At 40.5% G+C, this 26386-nt stretch overlaps 1 protein-coding gene across 2 annotated transcripts in view; it reads left to right on the top strand.

Moving 5' to 3' along the window:
• DGKB (diacylglycerol kinase beta) overlaps positions 1–26386 on the top strand; it is a 316591-nt gene that overhangs the window by 83679 nt on the left and 206526 nt on the right. Inside the window, exons 14-17 of one of the 2 annotated variants that reach the window (XM_020781524.3) lie at positions 10283–10315; positions 16955–17071; positions 20981–21054; positions 24768–24842. In XM_020781524.3, the coding sequence (XP_020637183.3) occupies positions 10283–10315; positions 16955–17071; positions 20981–21054; positions 24768–24842 (299 nt within the window). The remainder of the gene's footprint in view (positions 1–10282; positions 10316–16954; positions 17072–20980; positions 21055–24767; positions 24843–26386) is intronic. The other variant, XM_020781534.3, reaches the window with a different exon arrangement.

Below are 26386 nucleotides of genomic sequence, written 5' to 3'. Positions count from 1 at the left end.
ATAACAGTTGGATGCCACCATGTGTCTTCTGAATCCATGTTTCAGAAACATGGAAATTTCCTGCTACTACTCATTGGGTTGTATAGGATATCATAGGAAAATAAACTCCATCTAGAGCTGTGGTAAATGTTGGCAGCTGCAGCTGATGGAGATAAATATTTTTCTCCAGAAAGTTGTATAGAGTAGATTAGAAAGTTAGCCTTGGCTGTTTCTCCTATTCCAAGGAAGAACCCAGGCATGTTGAACAGCTCCATTCCCATTGTGCCTGCCAGTCTTTCCTTGTGATGTCTGGAAGTGTTATAAGAAATATGTATGTAATTCAGAGAAGCTATGGGCTATGTCGTGCAGGGACACCCAAGATGGACAGGTCATAGTGGAGAGTTCTGACTAAATACGATCCACCTGGAGCAGGAATTGGCAAGCCACTCCAGTATCTTTGCCAAGAAAACCCCATGAACAGAAACAAAAGGCTAAAAGATATGACACTGGAAGATGAGCCCCTCAGGTCAGAAGGTGTCTAACATGCTACTGAAGAAGAGCGAAGGACAAGTACAAGTAGCTGCAGAGCTAATGAAGGAGTTGGGCCAAAGTTGAGAGGACACTCAGCTGTGGACGCACCTGGAAGTGAAAGGAAAGTTCGATGCTGCAAAGAAATATTTGGCAGATTGCCTTCTCCCACCTAGATCAACCTGAATTACTTGGCACAGCCAGGAGGGTCGGTTGAGGGGCCTGACGGAGAGAGAGGTTCAGAAAGAAAGAAGTAGAAACCGGGCCTTCTCAGCAGTGGCCCCTCAACTATGTAATAGTCTTCCAACAGAGATCTGCCTGGCACCCTCGCTGGGTGTTTTTAAGAGCCATTTAAAGACTTAGCTCTTTAGGCAGGCCTTCCCTTCTGTCAGTCCTTGAATTCTATCTTTTTGTTCTATCATTCCCCATCTTGAGCACATTATATTATTGATTTAATTGTTTAATGATTATGTTGTTTTATTGTATTTTGTATCGTATTGTATTGTATTTTGTGATATTTTATGACATTTGTAAGCCGCCCCAAGTAGATGCTGTCTAGGGAGGGCGGGGTAAAAATCTAATAATATAAACAAAAAACAAACAAACAAACGGACGGACGGACGGACGGACAGACAGACATATAGATAGATAAAAATACTGCATAGGAACCTGGAATGTAAGATCTGTGAACCTTGGGAAGCTGGATGTGGTCAAACAGGAGATGGCAAGAATAAACATTGACATCATGGCCGTCAGTGAACTAAAATGGACAGGAATGAGTGAATTCAATTCAGACGATTATCATATCTACTATAGTGGGCAAGAAACCCGTAAAAGAAATGGAGTAGTCTTCATAGTCAACAAAAGAGTGGGAAAAGCTGTACTGGGATGCAATCTCAAAAATGATGGGGAAGATATGGAGGCAGTGACAGATTTTACTTTCTTCGGCTCCATGATCATTGCAGATGGTGACAGTAGCCATGAAATTAAAGATGCCTGCTTCTTGGGAAGAAAGTGATGGCAAACCTAGACAGCATCTTAAAAAGCAGAGACATCACCTTGCTGACAAAGGTCCACATAGTCCAAGCCATAGTTTTTCCAGTAGCAATGTATGGAAGTGAGTACTGGGCCATAAAGAAGGCTGACCGCCAAAGAATTGATGCTTTTGAATTGTGGTGCTGGAGGAGTCTCTTGAGAGTCCCCTGGACTGCAAGGAGAACAAACCTATCCATTCTGAAGGAAATCAACCCTGAGTGCTCACTGGAAGGACAGATCCTGAAACTGAGGCTCCAATACTTTGGCCATCTCATGAGAAGAGAAGACTCCGTGGAAAAGACGCTGATGTTGGGAAAGTGTGAAGGCAAGAGGAGAAGGGGACGATAGAAGACGAGATGGTTGGACGTTGTCTTTGAAGCTACCAACATGAATTTGACCTAACTCCAGGAGGCAGTGGAAGACAGGAGGGCCTGGCGTGCTCTGGTCCATATATTAACCCTTTATAAAAATGGAAACACTCTGTGAAGAGTGCTAGAGAAATAGAATCCTTCCCTATTGATCTCCTGTATGCAACCAGGTTGTTTGGGAGCTTTGCACTGAAATATGGTCCAATATGATCTGAGGAAGTGGACTTGTCCATGAAAACTCACATTAAAATGTAGCAGTTCATCTTTGAGGTGTCACAATGTTTTTGACTTCTTTATTTTTTATTTTTCTAGTGTTTTAATTTGTGGAGTAAATGTACCTTTATATTTTTGTATGACATGTACCTGTAGAGGACCTTGTACTAAAAACTCGGAAGGGATACACTTGGTTTCAAGCATAGTTTCTTTCCAGCCAAAAATGGTTTGAAGTATGAAAGTGTTCTTATCTACAGCAAGAGCTATTTTTGTTCTTTTTAATGTCAGACTGAAATTAATAACTACCCCCAAGAGGAAGAGGCATCTTTCAATTAACTATCATCATTTGTTAAATAAAATTCAGTATTAGATTGTAGGGGTGCTATATTATAGCTTCTGCTATTTAGTCATCCTCAATTTTACCTTAGGATGTCAATGCGGTAAACAACCATTTCTTGACAGAAAGAAACCTTTTGAAAAGATTTATGACATTATGATCTTCAACATGCATAGTTGGGTTTTTGACCTCTCAGTGACTTTTGATTCCATGTCATATCTTTACAGTGTAAAACAAGAATCTTGTGGCTCCTTAAAGACAGTCAGTGTTATTTGGTAGAAGGTTATGTGAACAGTAGCCCACTTCATCAGAAGTACCGAGTATTTCTTAAGAAGAACATATTTATGCACTGGAGTAGGTAGAAGGGGACGGACATGCATACGGTAGAAACATTGATGGTTATCTTAGCAGCAGTTATTTAACAAGGAGCATTTCAAAATTACAATGACATTTCAGCAAAGATGAAACAGGTAGCCAAAATCCAAGTGAAAGTGCATATTTAAACTCTAGATAAATTCTCTGTGTTGACCATTATAACAGTCCAGAAGGAATGGAAGTTCAGTAAATGCTGCCAGTGAAGGGTGATCATTAAGAAAACAGAAGTTGGTTTCTGATGTGTACATCTCTGAATAGATGTACTAATTACCATATGATTTTTTTTTAAAAAAAACTTTGCCCCTATTCAAGCCACAAGAAGCAAACCTCTTGTTCTTCGAGTGGTCTCTGTGAATGCACACTAATGGGTTTAATCTGCGCCTGCACAGAGGTCTCCGGAATATTCTAGAGCTCAAACATGCATTCACTAGGACCGCCTCCCAGTACACATGGTCCGCCCATCCTTATGACTGCCTCAGTTCCTTTTTGCCACTGCTGAGGTCTCATCTGTTGAGCTCTCCATTCGTGCAATCTGGTTCTTTTTCCTGTGGAAACATAATAATCGTATTGTTATTTAGAATGGACTCTCTTCATTATTCTTTATGAGATTTGGATTTTATTTTATTTTTTAAATCCCCCCTATTCCCCCCCCTTCCTTTCCATTCCTGCCATTTATGGCCCCCACAGGGCCGTGTAAGAGGTGCACTTCGTGCATGAATAAGTTGCCTGTGTCTGACAGCCACGGTTCTTGCCTGTTTTGTCTGGGAGAATCGCATCAACCGGCCTCACTGCTCCCATTGTAAAAATTTCACTAAACAAGCCATCAAACTCCACCAACAGCACCTTAGATCTTTCTTGTGGGAGCAATCTCTTCGTCCCCCATCCAAGATGGATGAGACACAGGGTTCACAACCACCACCGGTCCCTTCTGCTACTAACTCTCCATTGCCAACACCTAAATCTAAGCCAAAATTGCCTCTCGGGATTGGCATCTCAATCGACTGTGACACCGAAATCCACTCCAAAACCGGTCGGTACCAAACCAAAGAAACCAAAGAAGTCTTCCATCGATGCTCAGCCACTGGTACAACATCCTCCCATGCAGGATCAACCACCTATCAATCTTGATACTGACCATGAATCCATTCTGCCTCCATCTGGACAATCGCCTTCTCCTCTGTTGGTTCAATCTCCCTCCTGGGCAGACACCTCAGCTGAAGTAACTGTACTACCTTATCTGGCCTGTTCAAGCCCCAAATCTTTGGGTTGCTCTGTGTCCGGGTGTGAGTCTGAATCTGCATCTGTCCCTGCTGATCCAGTGCCTTTGCAGAAGAAGAGAGCTAAACTCTACCACATCGAGGACACTGGCCATTCTGATATCACTCTCTCACAGCCTCCGAGACCTTCGGGACTGCTGGTATCATGGGATTCTCAGCCTCGACAACACCGGCTCAAGCAAGTCACTGTTTATGAGCCTCCGGCTTACTACGAACCACAGCCTAGATGGTATTGGCATCATCCAGAACCAGCGACCAAGCCCTCCGTACCGATGGCCAATATGGCTACTCTTTCTCAAGTCTGTTCATCATTCCTACAGGTCCCCACGACTTATACCAGCCCTTCACCCGGTGCTGTAGACCCTAAGAAACCTCAAAAGTGTAGGTTGGATCACTCAGCTTGAGCAATACCTTGCAAGAGTGGTACCATGGCTCCCAAATGACACTGGCCAGACGCTCTTCCTGATATGTCGGCCTCTTCATACCAACAGGGTTCTTTGCGTTCACCAGCACAATCTTCAGGTTCTGAGTCCTAGGATTCAATAACACCACTAGAATCACCCCCCAATCTTCCGACTCCTGGTTCCAATGTGGCTGACACCAATGCGCCATCTCCATCAGAAGATTTCTCATCTTGCTCACAATTGATTCTCCACATTGCCAAAGCCATGGACCTTGAGGTCCAGCAGCCAACTCATTTTGGATCTGATAAGGTGTATGATGATATTGATGAGGATCAGACACCCCCACTTCAGATGGGTTTCATTCTATGGCTGCTCAAACTGATTAAGCAGTCTTGGTCTAAACCGTCTTCAGTGCCTCAGATTTCTCAGAGAGTCTACAAGACTCATGGCACTGATACGGAATTTCTCTCAAAACATCATCCTCCTAACTCAATGATTGTAGACGCAATGCAAAGCTGAGCACGTAATCCCTCTAACACCACTCCAAACAATAAAGAGGGCAGAAAGTTGGACATTATCAGCCATAGAGTTTATTCTCTAGCATCTTTCACCTTACGCGCTGCCAACTATTTAGCAGCAATGGGAGCCTATCATAGGTTTCTCTGGAACAATGCCCTACCATCACAACAGTCAGCATCTGGGGAGTACAAGCCTAATGGTCTTGCTTATCATCAAGAGGCTATGGCATTAGCGAGACAAGAATGCATCATGGCATGACACATAGAGGCAGCCTTCAGACATATGACCAGAGCCGTTGCTTTACGCAGACATGCCTGGCTCCGCTCCACTTAAATCTCGGAAGACTCTAGGATGCATATTGAAGACTTACCCTTTGATGGTGTGGGTCTATTTGACAAGAAAACAGATGAGATTCTTGACAACTTACAAAAGATGAGAAAGACAGCATGCTTATATAATACTCAGTCATATTATCAGCCTCAGAGATACCAGTGGCATCGTCCATATCCCTTTCACCAATACAAGTCCTTTCCAGAAAAACAACGTTACTTATCTCAATCATTTTCCATGTTCCAACCTCGCCAGCACACTCAGCATCAGCGTCCTCAGCAATCCTTCAGCCGTCCTGATAAAAAGAACAAACAGAATCTTTGATTTGCCTACTATCCAAATCCATACCCTATCCACTCCCCCGAGCAACTGCCTAGCACCCCATTTTCAACCTTGGGCACACATAACCACTGATTTGTGGGTTCTGTCAGTCATATCCACTGGATATGCACTAGAGTTAATTTCCTTCCCCCCACCACGGACCATCCTAACCCGCCATCCAACACCCTCGATCTAGAGATTCAATCTCTCCTCTCGAAGGGAGCCATCTCAATCATCACACCAAGTGTTTCCTACCCAGGATTCTTTTCTTGTTATTTCCTCGTCCTGGAACAAGACCGTGATCTATAGCCCATTCTCGACCTCTGCAACCTCAATTATTTTATCATTCAAAAGCATTTTTGCATGGTGACTCTAGAGCATATCCTTCCTCTTCTGCAAAAGGGAGACTGGTTCTCGGTCATCGACCTGAGCAACACATATTTTCATATCACCATCAGACAAGATCACTGCAAATTTATTCGCTTCTCCCTAGGTCACACTACCTATGAATTCAATGTCCTCCCATTCTGCCTCTCCACCGTCCCATGAGTATTTACTAAATGCATGGTCCCCATAGCAGTGCACCTTCGCACTCTAGGAATCTCAATGTTTCCGTACATCAACGACTGGTTGCTCATAGCTCAGCTCTTAGCTAACAAGCGCTGAGGAACATTGCTGTCACTCTTTCATTACTAGCAGATCTGGGCCTCAAGGTCAACGTCAGCAAGTGAGTACTAACTCCCTCTCAAAAGGTTACTTACATAGGCGCTGTTCTAGACTCATGTCACGCAAGGGCTTTTCTCCCTCGAGAACGTGCAATCAAAATATTCTTGTCAACCATTTCCAGCCTCATGTGCTCATCATGGCTCATCAAGTACAGCGCTTCCTTGGCCTCATTGCCTCCACCACATCCGTTATCCAGCACGCCCGACTAAAAATGCGCTCAGTCATGGTACCTCTCCCTATTTGACCCTCTTCTCAACTCACCCACAATGCTTCTGCAAGTCACTCCCAAACTTGCCCCTCAGTTAATTGGTGGATCACCCCAGCCAACCTCTTTCTTGGCAGACCGTTTGCAGTTGACGACTCAAATTACAACCGATGCCAGCCCTGTCATTTGGGGTGTACACTGCAACGACCTTCAAGTTCATGCAACCTGGTCCCCTTATGAGAAGGGTCTGCATATCATCAACCTCGAATTGCTTGCGATTTTCAAAGCATTCCACACCTTTGCACCACTCATTGCCGGCACCGTGATAGTGACTAGAAACAGCACTTTAAAGGAGAGTAGATATTCAGAAGTGACCATGGACAATATGACAGCTCTCTCTCTCTTACATCAACAAACAGGGAGGTACACATACTCTACCCTTTCTGTATCTTGCTGTCCAATTTTGGGAGTGGTGCCTAATTCACCATATCTTCCCTATAGTGGTTCACATTGCCACAAAACACAACCAATCAGCAGACTCAGCAAACTGAACTCTCAGATGCATGAGCGGTCCCTCGATGAAACCATATTTTTCCAACTGTGCACCAAATGGGCTTGTCCAGACATAGACGTTTTCGCCACAGCAATCAACGCCAAATGCATCCAGTACTTCTCCAGAGCAGGCCTGGGCTGAGGTTCCCTTAGCGATGCTCTCATGGCAAATTGGAATACACATTTCCTTTACCTCTTTCCACCGATCCCACTTCTCCTGCGGACCATTGTCAAATTGCGACAGGACCGTTCCAATGCCATTCTGATAGTCCTTTGGTGGCCAAGACAGCCATGGTTCATGATGCTCAGGCCGATAGCCTCCCAATCCATCCGTCTACCCCTGCTTCCTCACCTACTCATTCAGCATCAGGGGCAAACTTATCAGCCCAGCCTACAATCTCTCCATCTCACGGCTTGGAGGAGCCACCCTCACTGAACATCAGCCTCGTTCATGCGAGAAAACCTGCCACAAATCGACTTTGCGCTTATAAATCGTCTGCCTTCCAGAACTTTGCTCGCCAAAATAATCTCCCTACATGTCCAACTACCCTCCCTGTGGTTTTGGCCTTTCTTTCTTATCTCTTCAACTGTCATCTCTCATTGTCTATGATTAAAGTTTATGTGTCCGCTATTTTAGCCTACCAACCAAAAGATTCGAATGCTGCCTTATTCTTCAGACATCCTACTCTGAAGCAGATCCTTCGAGGTGTCACTAACCTGCATCCATCCTGAACTTCCGTTCCACCACAGTGATCCCTGCACACTGTTCTCCATCGCCTTTCATTACCACCCTTTGAGCCTCTTGCCACTTCTTCTGAACATCTGCTCCCCTTTAAAGTGCTGTTTCTAGTTGTTATTACATCGGCCCATAGGGCATCCAAACTTGCAGCCCTATGAGTAGGCCCTCCGTTCCTGCAGTTTCATCCAGATAAAGTCACAATGTATCCAGCCATCTCCTTCCTCCCTAAGGTCGTTTCCAAATTACATGTCCGTCAGCCTATTGTCCTCCCTACCTTCTTCCCATCACCAACAACGGACCTTGAGCGATCCCTCCACCTTCTGGATGTGAGAAGGGCTCTTGCTTTGTATGTCAAAAGAACTGCCTCCTTTCAGAAGTCTAAGAGGCTGTTTGTTTCTATGCATTTGCCACATAGAGGAACACATATATCAACTCAAACTATTTCACGATGGATTGTTCAAACGGTACGCCTCAAATATCAGCTTGCTCAAAAGCCTCTGCCTACACAGATTAAGGCTCATTCCACCAGAGCAATAGCCACTTCCACAGCTTTTCTGCAAGGTGTACCTATTCCAGATATTTGCAGGGCTGGTATTTGGTCCACTCTGTTGACATTTGCATCCCATTATCAACTGGATGTAAGGGCTAAGTCGGACGTGGCTTTTGGTCGTGCGGTCTTGTCCTCAGTTTTGCTATGATGTCCCTCCACCTGTAAGGTAAGCTTGTTAATCACCCATTAGTGTGCATTCACAGAGACCATGAAGAAGAAAGAGATGTTGCTTACCTGTAATTCTGTTTCTTCGAGTGGTCATCTGTGTAATTCACACTTACCGCCCGTCCTTCCCTCTGTCCGTCACATCTGTTTTATTTTATTCAGCAGCGGGCAGTTTGGGAACTGAGGCAGTTGTAAGGATGGGCTGACCACGTGAACTGGGGGGTGGTCCTAGAGAATGCATGTTTAAGCTGTAGAATATTCCAGAGACCTCTGCACAGGCGCAGATTAAACCCATGAGTGTGAATTCACAGATGACCACTCGAAGAACCAGAGTTACAGGTAAGTAACCTCTCTTTTTTGTATGTGTTTTGTGCTCTTTCATTAGAGCATGTGTCGTGGAAGAGCTTTGCTTCCTGGATGGTAACACTGAAGTTAGAAAAGGAGCTTGCTTGGAGAATACAGCGTTTCTCCAGTGGTTTATGTGCGTATTTCTGATGTTGTGTTTGTCTCCATCAGTTTTTTTGTATAGCTACAGGATCATCTGTCTTGTGTTGAATTTGGTAGATCATGGCTGGCAAATGATGGCACCAATAACATTGGAAAATGAACAAATGTATAAACCCCCAATGTTGTGGATGATATTAGTAAGTCCTAGAAGTGTTTACAGATAGACATGTGGGCAGAATTGACATCTGGATCTGCCATAGAGCTTAATTTCTTTGTGTCCTATTGCTTAGCACAAGCCAAATTGCAACTTTGTTCTGTTCCTTCGTTGTGAACAAAGCATCCCTGTCACCACACCAAGCTAGTGTGTGCATGTGTACCCAAGAATCATAGCAGGGGCACATAGCTAGAACTACCTGCTTCCTGCTTATTTTGAGTCACCAACTGCAATTGTACCTAAAGAAGAAACTCATTACATCCAGAGTAAACTACTGCAGTGCTGTTTATGTGAAGCAAACTTTAAAAACAATTCGGTTGGCTAAAAGTGCAACCACTAGAATGCTGGTAGGAGGACCAAGCAGCCTGAACATATTACTTACATTAATGACTTATTATCCATTTCTTTCCATACTCCCTTTAGCATTTTGGTGCATATGCTGAGTTTAAAAGATCATGTTTAGAAGTCACTTCATTGATTGGCTTAAAAAACCTTGCTCTAGCTTATTACCAGCAATGACTCAGCTGTTCGTTCCGTTTTCAGATGTGTCACTGAAGTTTCTCCAGGGAACATCTGCCATAAATTATTCTTCCTGTTTTTCAATGGGCTGTCAAAACATTTTTTCTTCTAGAAGGTTTTTCATGGCTGATTTTTATTGTTTTATGCTGTTCTCTTGAAATTTATGCTGACTTTTCTGTTTTAAAATATTTTTTTTGCTACTGGATAGTGTTGTTTTACCTGATGTGTCAGCTACAAGTAAACAGAGTTGTTTTGAAAGGCATGGTATACAAATGTATGCAAGGATTTTTTAAAAACATAAAATAACTCAAGATTACTTTTCTTTAGAGATGCAATTTGCATGAGAAGAAGAGATCTAAAATTACTTGTTTGTTCAACAGAATGCCTGTGTCTTCATATGCACCTGCAGGATTGTCTTTTACTTACTTTTGTGTCTTTCCAGTTTTAATATTGTAGCTGAAACTGTTTTTCTCCAACAGACTCTCCCCTCTGTAGGAGTCCCACTTCCTGAGGTGCGTAAAGTAAAAGTGTTCACAGATGCAGATTTTTAAAAATGTTTGGGTGTTGTGACTTCCTGTTTGCAATAGGTAGAATTTTGGGGTTGGCCTAATACTTGAGATAGAACTGTCTGTACTCTGCATAGCACATCTGTAAAGCAGATGTGCATGATCCTTATTATACAGCATCTTGTTTTTAATAAGGATTGTTACCTGAGCAGCTAAATAATTAAGAATAGTCTAGGACTATAAGTTCTTAATGGGGAAAAGGAAAACCAGTCTGTATACATTTGGTAATTTGGAAAATAAACACATTCTGTTTCACCAAAGTTTGCAGTTTGGTCTTAGCATATGGTAAGAGTATGAGTACAGGTAATTCTCTACACACGCCTCCATACCTCTGCGGTGCCAAGAACATTAATAGTGACATTCTCAGTGTGTTGGATGATTCATAGCAGGTAAGGTGGAGATGTATATAATCCTGTAAAAAGAAGTTTTCATCCAGTCTTACTAGCCATTCTTTGTTTCTGCTGCAGCCACTGGTGTGCTGGAGAGCTCTGGGCAGGAAAAATCAGTGTAACATGAAATGGCAGGGCTCTGTTCTAGACATGGGAGCTTCATATATGTCTCCTGGGGGAGTCCTGGCAGTACTCTCCTGCCCTCCAGAACCAGCCCAGTCCACTTCCAGGCTCCTCGGTGCATGTGTGCCTGGTGGCGACGATGACATGCCAGTTGCGGACATAGTCCCTCTGGCACTTCCCCAGCTCTCCCCTCAGCCAATCGCTCAGCAGCTGAGTGGGGAGAGTTGTCTCCCTACCTCCTCTTTGGAGTGGTTGGCTGCTGGGAGACGCAGGGAAGTGCCAGCAGGACTCCATTCATGACTGGCGTGATGTCACTGCTGCCAGACTGTGTGCCCTGAGGAACCCGGTAACTGGACCGGGCTGATTCTGGGTGAGCAGGGAAGGATTCCTGGGACACCTGTGCTGGGACACCTGTGCTTTGTATTCATCTCCCTTGGGAGACTTGTCTTCTTGCCTTTCCCCTGGGCAATGAATGAAAAGCTCCCATGTCTGTAGTCAGCTCTCTTTCATGTATTTCTGAAGCTGTCCTGGCTCCTGATGCAAGAAGGAATCTTGGGCCTGTAACGTGGCTGAGCCACTCTGAGGTCACCTCCTACTCAGGCCTCTCAGAATGCCCACCACGCCACTAAACACTCTTGCTGCCACCAACCTTTCCTTTAAATAAAAAGGACAAGGGTTTCTTTCAAAAATAAAACTTGGTTTATTGATTACAAAAATAAAATATGAGAATCACAGAAAGATAATCACTTTGTAAATCACTTTCTTAATTTAGTTAAACATAGACTTTCCCTCACTGACACTCAGGCATGCAGGCCTCTTTCTCTCTCACACCAGATCTCTCCAGATCTCACTCTCTCACTCAATCAATCTCCACACACTCTTCCACCCCCTTTTTATACCAGCTCCTCCCCTTCTGTTCCACCCTCCGTCACACCATTGGCTGATGATTCACTGCCCTGCTATGACGGACAAGTGAGGTCATGGCTACCCGTTACAGGGCCTATTCCAGAAAATCAGCTCCAGTCAGAATTAGTGATTCTACCTGGATTCTGGTTTGAGTAGAATTCTTCCTTCTCAGTAGGCAGTATGTTATAGAAAAATCCTGTTCTTAAAACTTCACCACAGTATTGAAAAAAAATATACTAGTTTCTGAATCTCTATGAGCATCATCACACATGTTCCTGTTTGAAAAGAGTGAGAGTTTGGTATTCAGAAACTAAAGAGAGCCAGAAAAGAGATCTCTGGAGCTATTCTAGGAAATGTGGTCTGAATATTAGAATTCATTTGTATTTTAGGCTGTAACAAGACCACACATGCAGAGCTAATTTCCATGGGAAGAAAAGGACCTTCCGTCTCAATAAAATTCACTTGCTATGGAAATCTGTAGCATCAGCTGAACATTATAACAACAAAATACTAACTGGTGCACACATTTGTATAAAAAATATTTGTGTTACTGGTCTATTAACAAATTACACATACACGAATAGACAACAATAATGCTGGCTAAATACCTGGAGGAGAACAGAGCAGAGAGAGGTATATCTGATACATATGCTACAAATGAATGTGTCTTAACATTCGAGATGGTCTGATCTAGGTTTAATATTCTAAAACGAGATGTAATTCCACATTACTAAGTACACACCGATTGAAGCATAATACAGAATGATGGTTACATATAGCATTCTAGAGCAGGTTATAGAAACAAAGGTACTGGCTAATGCACAGTATACAAAGTGTATAGCACTGTGGGTATCCAGTAGCACCATGTTTCCTAAATGGGCTTCCTCAGATGGCAGTCTTCATCTACCTTCATATTTACTTTTTTTCCCCCAAGCTAAAGCCGATGCCTTTATAATATTTGGTTTTTAATTTCTGTCTAGCTTCATGGGAGATAATAGTGCTGGCCAATATATCCTAACAGAGAAATAGTGAGGGATGAGAGCAAGAATAATAGAAAAGTTCAGAAAAAACTGGCATTAGATTGATTAATTTCCTTACAAAATTATTCCCTACATAATAAAGGGGAAGCATGTGGTTTAGGATCAGTTTGCAGTGGTAACCAACAATCCAATGCACTGTTGGGAATAAGCAATTATTTTTGCATTTTCTGTTTGTGTTGATGGAAAGTTGATGGGAAAAGAACAACTTGATGTTGCATGCCATCAGAGTGTGCATTAGCCTTCAGTGTTTTATTGAGTAGCTTTCACTCAGCAAATCCTGCCTCTGTGAGACAAAATGATTACAGCTGCATCAATCATTTTGTATGCCTTAATAAAATAGTCATAACTGGAACATATATGTCACCCAGAAAATAAATATCTGCATTTTGCAGTGTCATTTATTTTCAATAAGTGTCAACTTCACATCTATTTTGAAATAAGAACATCACACAATGATCCTGTTATTTTATTTAGTTGTTTTTAAAGAAACTGACAAATATGTTTTAAACTGCTGAATTCGAAAATACTGAAGAATTTCAGTATTGCTAAATTCTTAATTTTGATTGCAGACAAATCACCTTTTAAATCCACATTGATCCACAGTATTCTAAGACTTCTTACTCTGTTCTGTTCTATTCTGAAACCTTTAATGGCATTTACAAGTTACAACAACACAAGCAACTCAGGCAAAATAGGAAAAGTAAAATTGCACAAATTTCATAAATTAGCACCAAGAAGCAGGGGACTCTGTTAATAGTAATTGTGCATTGTCAAGCCAATTCCAAATTATGTGCTTTACCATTCCCTTCTTCTGGGGGCATACTGGAACTGCGTAGCTTGCCTATGGCTACACAGGCTGGATCTTCTCAGGAAGCACGGTGGGGAACCAAACTCCACACCTCTGGCTCCACAGCCAGATACCTAAGCCACTGAGTTATCCAGCCAGCTTCTTTACTCTGTTGGAATAATGAAAATAATAATGTAGGGCTGCTTGTTCAGAATCATAAATGAGCTGGGGAAAGAAGTGCTCAGTCAATAGAAATTACCTGAATCAGATACTGCCTAAAATTATAGATTTTTCCCCATTTCATGGATCTGAGGCTACTGCTGGCTGGTATTCTCAAGATTGGGGAGTAGGAGTGGGGTGAGGGTCAACTAGCCCCAAAGCCTCTGTATTTTAGGATGAGGCCTTAAGCATATTAGTCTGCGTGGCAAACGAAAGGGATTAATCATGCTCTTAGATTTTAAAAAATTGGGAACTCCCACCTGCCTTATCTGACAGTGGGAATGCAGCAATGACTGAGATCCTTGATAGTTCTATTTGACAGCACTATGGATTGCTACATCCTTCTTTATAGTAATTAATATAATAGGGTTTGTGGAAGTTTAAAGCAGAGAGATTCCTGTTATTATTTAATTATGCAGAATACCCATTGTCATTTGATCTTCCCGCTTGTTGAGTTGATCTGAAAACTATGCTAGACAGCTGTGGGAAAGGTACCCTTGGTAAAGAATTACTTCTACAAATTTGATGACAAGTATGCTTATCTCCTAGTTCTGTCTCCAAAATTCTCCTAGCCTTTATAAAATTGGGAAACAGACTTCAAATATAAACCTTCAAAAATTGATGGGGAAAAATATCAGGTTTTTCTATCTGGTACTTAATTAACTACATATGGGCTGTCATCATGTCAATGTCACTGAAGACTGACTCAAACAAGTAAAGGGAGGAAAATGTTCACATACATCCATGGCAGCTCCATTGACTTTGGAGGATAGAGGAATGATGTTTTGGTTTTTTATTTTTCTAACGTTATGCACTTGAAGAACAACATTCTAAAGATGCATCATTCCTTATTGTGGCTCCAAGCTTAAAACACTCAGCAACTCTATAGGGTTATTTTTTCCAATCATATGGCTCTTTAAAAAATTACAGGACTTCCTGTTCAGCAGGAAAGAGATGGGCTGTGTGGTTGTTTTTGACCTGAGTGTATATTTTTCTGCTATAAATTTGGCCTTTCCTGCTTCACTTAATTGAAATAATTTTAATGTTCTTAAAGGAACTGTTGCATTATTCTCAGTGTATTCATTCTAACATGTAAGGCTCCCATAATACCTTATACAGTTAGGAAGTGGACCCACTCTTGTTGAGCTATGAGATGGCTGAAGGCTTATGAAAGTGCTTCCATGCTTCACCAGGCTCCCTATTGTGTGCCTGTTTTTGAACTGGTTGTGTGATTGGTTGCATAACCAGTTGCTGTAGCAGAAGAAAGCTTACATGATTTATCTGAATACAGTGGTGCCCTGCAAGATGATGTTAATTTGTTCCATTGAAATCGCTGTCTTGTGAAAACATTGTCTTGTGAAAAGCATTTCCCCGTTGGAATGCATTGAAATCCGTTTAATGTGTTCCAGTGGGGAAAAATCGTCGTAGTTCTGCGAAAATCATCCATAGGGAAGCCATTTTGTGAAGCACCAATCAGCTGTTAAAATAGCTGTCTTGCGAAGCATCGGTCCCGAAAACACCCGTTTTGCGAAGTGCCGATCAGCTGTTAAAATCGTCATCTTGCGAAAAACATTTTGAAATCACGGATCTAAATATCGTCCAGTGAAAATCGCCCAAAGGAAACACTGTTTTGTGAAGTGCTATAGCGATCGCAAAAATTCATCGTCATGCGGATTCATCGTTTTGCGAGGTCATCATCTAGCAGGGCACCACTGTAGGATGCTAGCCTAATAGTGGACAATGGTTAAGGGAAATTTTATCCTGAGCTTTTGCAAAATCCTCAAACTTAAGTCTTTTGACTACACATGGAAACAGACTCAGGTTCAAATTGACTAATGAGCAGAGCTGATACAGGACTAATCAAAATAATGTTCTTTCAAACAAAGGGCTAAATTTCCAGAGCAGTAAACTTCAAACATGATCTACTCTTTTGGTATAATATCTTGCTACACCATTTTGCAATATACTTTATTTTGTAATGGAAATATGAGACACTTTTTTTTTAACCTGGGTACCACAATTGACAACTGGCATCCACAATGGACAAGGATAGTTGGAATTATAATCCATCAGAATTGTGAGATCCTCAATTTCCAGGCTCCTGAAAATCCTTACCCGGAAGCAAGCTCTACTAAAGAAATGGGATGTTACCACTGAATGAACATCCATAAAATTAGTCTGTAAATTTCATATATGTATAAAATTATGCCATTTTATATTCCCTAGAAAGTTTAAGGTTATAGGAAATAAGTCTTGCATATGTCAGTGTTAATCAAAACAACTTGGAGAAAATACATTTTTTTCTGGTTTTAGATAGTGAGGAATTCTACATATGTACATATTTAAAACAAAATCTACAATAAAGGAACAGGTGATGTTGCAAATCATAGGCTGGTCCCTTTTCCTTTTTACCACACATACAAAACAGCTTGTCATGTTCTCCTGGAGTTTGCACATATTTGGTACCCGCTTGATCAAGTGGAAGCCCTGTTCCTTTGAACTGGAGATTGCTTGGAGTTCTACACAAGCAAAGCTGTTAATGCGCTGCATTTTGTCAGAAGAGTTCTTCCTTTGAGGAAGTAACTGATAGAACTTTGAAACCTGTACTAGTTTCTTTATAATTATCTTCTCCAACTGTATTACTGTTTTTTTTTGTTTTTTTTGTTGTTGTTTTTTGGCGGTGGTGGTTGAATATATGAACTACCATCAATATGCCTGATGCTTTATAAAGTGTAAGCCAGGTTATAAAGACAATTGTAAATGCCAATGATTTTCTTTTCAAGTGATAAAGGGAAGCCTTTATAATTAACTTTCTTATTTGAGAGGCTTGGTCATGCAGTTTCAATAGTCTCACATTGTATTACCAACTTCATGCCATTGCATTAGTACTTATTGTGACAAAATAATTATCATCTATCTATTATCTAACCACTATTATGTCTAGATACATAAATAGATGTATGTGAAGTTGGGCTTCATTTAATGATTTGATTGCAATCACTGAACTCATTATCACTGAAGCAGGATTTGAATGTTTCATGCCAGAGAGAGAGAGCCTTCCATTTCGATCATAGTAAGGATTTGAAAGTCATTAATCAGTTATTCCCCATCTTCCTTTTAGGAACGACAAGCAAGTATGAAAAAGGAAAGAGGTGGATCTCAACAAGCAGACAAACTCGGAGATCGGAACAAGATGCAAAGAGCAAATTCTACCACTATAGATGGACAAGGCCTTCAGGTGTGATTTTCTTCTTTTGTTTATAATCCTCTGTACAGCTACACTTTTCCCAGGTTGTAGAAGGAGTTCAAGTTTGACCATGTTCAGTGATTCATTGCACCTGTATACAACAATTGTATGTTTCATATTGTGCAGCAGTAGGTAATCCACAATTGCACCTTTCAGATTTTGCATTTGCAAGTCACAACCTGGATTGTTTTTGAGAAGCCTTTGTCACCGCAAGTAAAACAAACAAACAAGCAAACCACTAACTGAATCATGTGTATATTTCCCATGCCTATGCCATAATCATAGGTCAGGATTTTAAACAATAGGATGTTTGATAATTGCAGTCTTAAACATTTGTGTTGGCATAGCTAGCTGTGAAATGGTACAGGAAAATATATCATTCCCTAGTGCTGTCTTAAGACAGAGGGAAATAGCCTTCAGATGACTCCATGTATCTTCTGTTATGTGTTGAAAAAGCAACAAAGTAATAACATTCAGTGGCTGAAATTCTTTTACACATTTACAAAAAAAGTGTAACTTTTGGAAGCAGATTTGCATAAGTTAAGAAATCTCTATAGACACTATCTGTTGTACTCTGAGTCATGCAGCTTGATGTTCAACAGATAATGCCTATGGAAGTTCGTTAACTTATAGTGGTTTGCTTCCAAAAGTATCATCTTTTGCATAACTGCACAAGTTACGTTCAGCTGGTGGAATGTTTTTTTTTTTTTAATAATAATAATAGGATATAAATGTTAACCAATGATACAAAATTGGCACTTCTTTTGCTAGGAAGACCATCTGCATATGGCTTTCGTGACTGCTTTTCAGAACTGGTGTCACATTTTGCTTATAATGTTTTAAATTTGTGCTGGTAGGTATATAGATGTTATAACCAATAGGCAGCAAAGCAAATCATATGCTGGCTGTCCTTTACACCTGTATTAATGTAGAATCTAATCAATGATTTTATTTTATTTGTATGGTTTTTGAATGTTTAATAAAAACCTGGCCTCATCAAAAGCTGTAATATTTTAAAACATAAACGTGTGTCATAAGTTGTATAAAATATACCTCCAGCAATTTGCTATGTGTGAAAAGGGCCGTGCTTCACTTGGATGAATTATATGTGATGTACAAGTAAGTGACTTACTATATTATCTTCCTTTTCCAAATCTCTTAAAGTGTATTGAAAGTATACAGGTTGCAGTATACTGCTGGTACAGAACTATAATCTATAGCTGCATAATTGTTCATAATAATCTGGGGTTTCTGTAGTTATTATCTGGATTCTATTGTACTCCCAGTGTATGGAAATGTCTATGGAAGCAACCAGAAAGATTATTGAAGCATAAGAGTAAAGCAGCATTACAAAGGTGCCCATGGTAACTGGGATTTCAACAGATAAAGTTCAACAGTATCAAGAAAGAATTGTTTGACAATAGTTTATTTCCTACTGTAGCAGGATCATGACTTGTGAAATTTGACTGGTGCATTATGCACATTATAAGGTTATATCCTATGCATGCATCAGAGTGGGAAATACAAGACACACACCTCATAAACACTGAGTTTTAAATTCCGTTTGGAAATATATTGTGTTATCTACGTTATTTTAAAAATGTCTAAGTAAAGACAATTTACCACCCCTCCCCTGCCCCCCAAGAAATAAAGAACATGGAAGATAGTTTAATTGAGCATTTTGACAGTTTAGGAATGTTTAAATTATTTTTAACAATAAGTGGCCAGAATCTTGTTGGTGATTTTTCTGTAGATTAGTTAAATCATGTAACTCAGAACAGAAAATTGCCACTAACTAACAAGCACTAGTCAAGGTAGAGGCTACAGATACACACCTAGTAATGTCCGTTATTAGTTACAAGAAATTTACTAGAGTGAGTTAAACAATGTTACTTTCATGAATTCACGAAGACTTTCACAGTTGGGATCTAATGGTTGTTGTGGGTTTTTCAGGCTCTTTGGCTGTATTCTTCAGAACACGGCCAAGGAGCCCGAAAAACCCATGACAACCATTAACTTTCATGAGTTGAAGTTACCGGTGGGATTCTGGCTAATTCTGGCTGTAAAATAACACATTTTTTCATGTTCATTCATGAAGATTTTTCTGTTAACAATAAGTATTAAGTAAAAAACATTGTCATACAGGACTGTGCTGGCGATTCAGTGGCAGAGAAGACTGCTACTTAGGTACAACTATTATTAATCATAGTTAAGCACATTCATCTTATTTCTTTCTAGCTTAACCAGCATAATGATCAGGATTATTATTTCTAATTAGAGGAAGTAATATATCATGTATAACCTTAAGATGAGCCTCATTAATTAACCTGATTCCGTAGGGATTTCTGAGAGGTAGTCCATCTTTGTCACAATGAGAACTGTTGGTTTATACTTCATTCACAGGAACAAACAACCCTGGAGTTAGACTAAATAAGTGGAATTGATTAAATCTCTGGATGAGCATTAAAGATGTGATGGTTTTTGATACAGTCTGTAATGTTCTCTTGGCAGAAACATATGTGCCCTAGTTCATAGATCTTTTTCGCCTGATGATCTTCTGAAGAGCTGAAAAGAGTTCTGAGTTTTGTCCTCTTTCCATAGGAGCAAAATAGTGCTATATCTAGATGTAGAAGGCTTTAAACTATGTTTGTGATACTGTTAAACTTTTCCAACCAAATCTATGGATCTCCAGATTTCTGAAAGCATACTGCAGGGTCACCTGTCATTCAAACGCCACAAGTTTGAATAAACTGATTTGCCTGCAGCCAAAAATAGCAGATGGCTTGGACCCTAAAAGAGGCAGGAAAATTTTTGCAGAATAGCATATTCTTGTCTCCTGAGTTGCTTGCTGGTTTGGGGCAATTCCCCTGGTAGCCTCCTTTATCCCACCCCATGCTGTTCAGGACAGTTCCTTGTCAATGTATGGGCCACAAACAGGAGGGCCATAGACAGGAGACAAAAAAGAAAGAGAAACACCCCTAGTAATTTCCTCCATGGTTCTCAGGATCCAAGTCAATTATTTTCTCAGCTCCTGAATTGGGTATGGAAAATATATATAAAGATGATGTTGAACTGCAGTGCACATCTTCTTTCAACACTGGGAATTCTGGGTAAGGCTGATGGGAATGTGGCCAATGGCATGTAGTAAATAGTATATACTACTCAACTTTAAGATGTTATCAAATTAAGCAAGTGCTACTCTGAAGCCAAGGTGACAGACTATCTGTTTCTAGATGCTGAGTGTTTTGGGAGGAGCCAGGATACAGCTCATTTCTTTCAAAAGCAAAGACCTTCCAGGATATGAAATGGGGATTTTTTTTGTATTTTTAAAAATATATATAAAGAAAAATCAGAGTTGTGTCTTGAGTTTCTGGGGACAGTTTGAATTATCTCTGGGAGTTCTCATTTCAGAAGAAATGTGGCAAATTGCTTCACCCTTTTCCTAAGCACTGAGCATCAAGATAGCATGAGAAAAGTAGTATTATATAAAAACAGTAATGTCTCTTGTAGGCCAAGAACACAATGACAAACGTGTTGCTCTCTCAGTGCCTATAGAACTTTAGTTTTTCTTCCGTAGGTTTCTTGGTGCTGAAAATTCGTTCGTCAGCACCAGCTGTGATCTCTATGCCTTCTTGTATATTTCCTGCTTTGGTTAATGTTGCAAATGTTTGTTTCTAGCTATTTCTGTTCATTAATCAGAAAATGCAACCACAGTGCTATAACAAGGTACAAATATAAAAAAGAAATACAGATTCCACGTACATTTCAGCAAACTATTTAAGATTATTCATATGGAAGAAGTCACAGGTTTTTCTAATCTACATTTTGTTTGTACATATAATGAAAAGTGGAATGAAAAGGACAAAATTAATGAGTTCCTGTGGTGTTCTTTTAATTTAGATTACACCTCCTCCAGGTACTCATCCTCTTCTAGTTTTTGTCAATCCCAAAAGTGGTGGAAAACAAGGAGAAAGGTACGTATTTCTATTGCTCTTATAACCTAAGAGGTAGTTCAGCATTCCTGACATATATATTACATTTTTACTTTCCAGATACACCTAACACTAATTAGGTACCTCAGAGTATATTAATCATAATAAGAACAAGCTGGAACTTCTTGAAATTATGTTAGAAATGATAATTTAAATTTGTGTAATAGTTTTGTTACTGAAAAGTCTCAGTTTGCATTGAAGGGGAACCATATTATCAAAGGTCGTGCTAAGCAGGAAAGTAAAAAGCCAGAGAATTCCTGTAATGGGACATTGGGCACAAAAAATGGTTACAGAAGCTTTGGAAATATTTATGTTTGGCTTCTTTGAAATCCAGAATTAGATCCTGTGGAGATGCAGAAGAAGCAAAAAGTCTGTGGCCAAAATTCTGTTGCTTATCATAGTAAATTGCACTAGAGTTAGCCTTCTGAAGGTGGTTTGGTGAGCCATCTCCATGAGTTCCATTAATTCAAAAAGTCCTACTCTAAGATCTTACACCAAGATCCCGGTCTATAGAGCCTGTGTCCTGAGCACACTCTTGTACTGCAGTGAGTCCTGGACCCTTTGTGCATGGCAGAGGAAGCTGAACATGTTCCATATGCGTTGTCTCCAACATATTTTTGGTATCACCTGGCAGGACAAAGTTCCAAATAGAGTAGTCCTAGATCAAGCTGGAATTTTTAGCATGTATACATTACTGAAACAGCAACGTCTATGTTGGCTTGGGCATGTCATGAGAATGGCTGATGGTTGGATTCCAAAAGATCCCCTGTATGGAGAATTAGTGCAGGGAAAGCGCCCAGAGGGAGATCACAGCTGCGATCCAAGCATATCTGCAAGCAAGATCTGAAGGCCTTGGGAATGGACCTCAACAGGTGGGAAACCTTGACATCTGAGCATTCAGCCTGGAGGCAGGCAGTGCATCATGGCCTCTCCCAATTTGAAGAGACCCTTGTCCAGCAGGCCGAGGCAAAGAGGTAGTCCCGAAAGCAGCAAAATCAGGGAGCTGGATGGGGTACAGATTGTATTCGTCTTCAGTGTGGAAGGGATTGCCACTCTCGAATTGGCCTTCTCAGCCACACTAGACGCTGTTCCAAGTCCTCCATACAGAGCACGTTACCGTAGTCTCTCAAGACTGAAGGATGCCTAATCTAACTCTAATTGTGACTTGCTATACCAAAGGAATTCTCAACAAGAGTAGGTCTATTTGAATCAATGGCACTTAAGTAGGAGTTGACTTACCAAATCCTTATTAATTCATTTGACCTACTTTAGTGCAATTGACTGCATTAAGCCACAGGATTTTCTCTTCTGTGGTACCAATCAAACAAGCATCCCATATATTCTTGAAACTAAATGAACTGGAGAGCTTGCATCATCATGGAAGTTGCTTTATTGATACATTTGTCTTTACTGCTAAAGATTTTCGCCAGAGGAATCTCAGTTGTTAATAAGCAGCTGAATATCTGACAAAGACTCAAGATTTGACTAGATTTACTAGTTTTCACATCAGTGTTTATCTCTTTTTACAGTAATATCGTTTCTTTAATGTAATTCAGAAGGTGTTTCAGTTTGCAACGTTTTCTTGTCTTTGTTATTAGTGCTAATTACCCATTTCACCAAAATAATCCTGCAGGCAGCACTGTATCATAGGGTACTACGGTTGGAGAGACCCTGGGCATGTTTAATGATTTGAGAGTTTTGTCTCTTTTCAGGGCTTTGAATCTTTCTTTTGTTCACAGCTCTGAATTTTGATGCCCTTGGGGATCTCTCTTGATACGAATATTCACTGCTCTTTGTGTTGCTCTGCTGTTTCATATTGTCTTACCACCACTTTTTTGCTAGCAATCTTCTCCTCTTTACTTTGACCTAGCTGGGAGTGGTCTCTGCAGGCACCACCTGTAGTAATCACCATTGGCATACAGTCTATTCTCTCTCCCTCACACTCCACCATCCTGTTCCCACTTTGCCCTTATATTGTGTGTCCATTGGTCCCACCTACACCAGTCATGGCCTTGTTTTTCTTAATATTCTGCTGATTGTTTTGCTTGCTTGCTTTGCATTAAGCTCTTAGTAGTCCAGTGACTTGGACTTTGACATAGTCTATTGAACTATGAGCTCCTTCCGCCCATCATCTGCTAGCCCTCACATTATGGTCTATAGTCTCTCAAAAATGATAGCATGTAAAAAATCAAGATGGACTATTCTCTTTCGCTGTTTGATTAGTGCACCCACCCCTCGCTGGGATTTTCAAAGGAAAAACTTGACTCAGAAAATCAACCAGTTTCTCTGTCCAAGGGGGAGGGGAGAGAGAGAATGGCAGATAATACATAGTGTAATAGTTTTTAGAAAATATCAACCCCAAGTATTTAAAAGTATTTAAAACCCCAAGTATTTGTGAGATATCCACTTTAATAATTGTAGCTGTTCTTCAACCATTTACAAGACAAAGTCATCCACCCAGCATTATTTGTCCCCTCCCCCTTTATTGTTTGGATCCCCTCCAGGCTAGGAATTGTCCATATGTTTGGTTTCTCAAGGCTTTGACTGGCATTAATAAACATTTAATAAATTATCATAGTGTTCCAATGTGGCAAATGTACAAGTGGGTGTAACTCAAGTAAGAGATGCTGCTATACATCTCCTTCTGTTTTCAGATACTGCACCATTCATGGAAAAACAAAAGCAAAGCCCATACATTGCTTGATATAATTTAAGATAAATATATTTTGTAAAACTTCCTGCTTGCGTACATAGAAGATAAAGATAAAATATTGAGTAAACTGCTGAAATGATTTTAATGTCTAGCTCTTGCAAAGCAGCAGATGGAGGAGGTAGTAAGCACTGTGCCTTTGTTGTACTGGCGCAAGAGTAAGGATTCATGTGATGATATGCTCTCATAAACAACAACAGCAAAAATTAAAATTACTGCATCGAAAATGAGCTCCTCATGAAGAATTCCAGATAAGAACTCTTCCTCTAACTCTGTATATATACACAGAATCATGTGAGGAAGCATCCACTTATGTGTCTGGGATTGCCTATATGGGAACAATGTGAGGCAAAAAGTCGTTGAAAAGGTAGAATGTAGGAAGGCTTTATAACCAAATGAGAGAGATGTTGGGCCTCAAAATGTGCCTGTCTTCATGTATCGTTTGTCCTCCTCTTCATTTGCTATGTATAACTTACCCTTCCTATTGCACATAGAAACAATGGGAAGATTTGGATATATTTAGATATGTCCTGCTCTTTCTGAGAAAGAATTGCCCAGATCTAAGGAATTATATGCAATCACTACAACCCACCATGTCGCATGAGAAGTGGCTTTTGAAATGAAGGAGGATTGCAGAAGTAGTTTGTAATGAAGCTTGGAAGCATGTTCAAAGAAAAAAGTAAACCAGAAGTCTCACTGAGCTGAATCTTGGATATTATCATAAATTTATATCTGCAGTTGTCCATGCCAAGAGATTGTGTTGAGCTATTCAGTATAACCATAGGGGGTCATATTAATTGATCTTGTCTACTTTACTGAACATGCCTGTTCAACCTTCAGTTGTTCGCCTTAGTCAGTAGCATTGGTAAGTGAGGGATGCATTTAATAATATATTTGTTAAATAAAAAATGTTGATTTAAATTGGAATGATAAAAATGTGTAATTTATTGGAGAAAACAATTACTCCTCCTTCTCCCAACTGCAGAATTTATAGAAGATTCCAGTATCTTTTGAATCCTCGTCAGGTTTATGACCTTGCTGGAAATGGACCAATGCCAGGGTAAGCCTAAGATTAAATGTCATCATGCCTGAACATATGAAATAAAATACTGTACAGCATTTTTACATAAACTGATGGTCCATGTAAGTATGTAGGATTTGAGGTCCAATTGCAGAAATATTTGATGAAAAGCAATCTATGGGAGAAAGTACGAACAGTTCCTACTGTATAGTGGTCATTGCTTGAACTTAATGCCTTCTTCACTCCTTGTGAAGTCTCAAGTTTGCATTTTTAGAATATTCTTAGAGCCATCTCTCCTGGATCGCACAGTTTGTTAGGTGTAGCTGATACAGCAGCCACATGCATTCCTAAAATAATAAGATAGATCTTCCTTTGCCTTGGTAGTCTTTTGACTGGGTTATCATGCTGTACTTTTGTAGGGTTGGCTTTGAAGGCAGTTTAGAAACTTAGAATCCTAGCTATCCAAGATGAGTGCAGGTTGGCTTAGGCCACCTGAGGCTGTGCTGAATCCTATCGACTACCAATTTCGGGATGCTGGAAATTACTCCCAACCTAGGGACACTGGAAATTGTTTAGGCTTACCCTGTATGTGATCTAAATTTGTGTTGATAAAGTGGCTGTGATTCTTGGCTGAGAGGAGCTTGGATTTGGTGCAACTAAGGTCCTGTTTCTCCTCTTCTTTACCTCTTTTATGGCTTCTCTGTTGGCTCATTTCAGCCAGCAAAGCAATTGTACTGCCAGAACCAGTTGCACCAGTAGATCTGAGACCAACTAGCACACAAGGATGTATTTGCGAAGGCTTTCATGGCTGGGAATCTAATGGTTGTTCGTACTCCAGTCCTCTGAAGATGCCGGCCACAGAGACTGGCAAAACGTCAGGAAGAACAAGCTTCAGAACATGGCCAAAGAGCCCGAAAAACCCACAACAACCATTAGCACACAAGGAGTTCTGCAGTCACAAAAGGCTTATACCCATTCCATACTACAAGAGCCAGCATATGTTTGAGTTTGGATTGCACTGCACAAGTCCAAAGTGCCACAACAAAATTTCTGAAAGGTATTAGTTGTCATGTACGCATAACTCCCAACTTACAAAATATTGTACTTCTGGTTATTTATTTAATTCTAGATCAGATTTTAAAAGCTGTTTTGCATTTTAAAGCCCTAGACCCTAGATTGAGGGTTCCCAAGGAACGTGTACTTCCATATTAATCTCCTTTGAGATATAGTTACAGAAGAACCATGGTATCTGCGGGATCAGTATCTGCAGTTTCAGTTATCTGCTGCTTGAAAATATTCATTAAAAAAACCTGGAGGGAACCAGAGATTTTTTTTATATGTAAGGTTGACTCTATATAATTCAGCACCAGGAAGGGGAGGGGCTTGGAACTGATCACCTGCGAATACCAAAGTCCAACTGTATGTGGTTCTGTTACAGATGCTGTCTCCATTGGTGTCCAGCTGTAATAGCTAGCTTTTTTAAACGGTTCTGCTGCAGCAGTTGATATCTGTTACCAGTATATTAAAGAATGCTGCTGAAAGTTTTTTCTATAGCAAGTACATACATTTGGGATTTCTCTGTT

Source organism: Pogona vitticeps, chromosome 6, assembly GCF_051106095.1.
Source record: "Pogona vitticeps strain Pit_001003342236 chromosome 6, PviZW2.1, whole genome shotgun sequence".
Taxonomy (NCBI): Eukaryota; Metazoa; Chordata; class Lepidosauria; order Squamata; family Agamidae; genus Pogona; species Pogona vitticeps.
The sequence above is the reverse complement of the archived record's forward strand: the minus strand, read 5'-3'. Positions and strand labels throughout refer to the sequence as shown.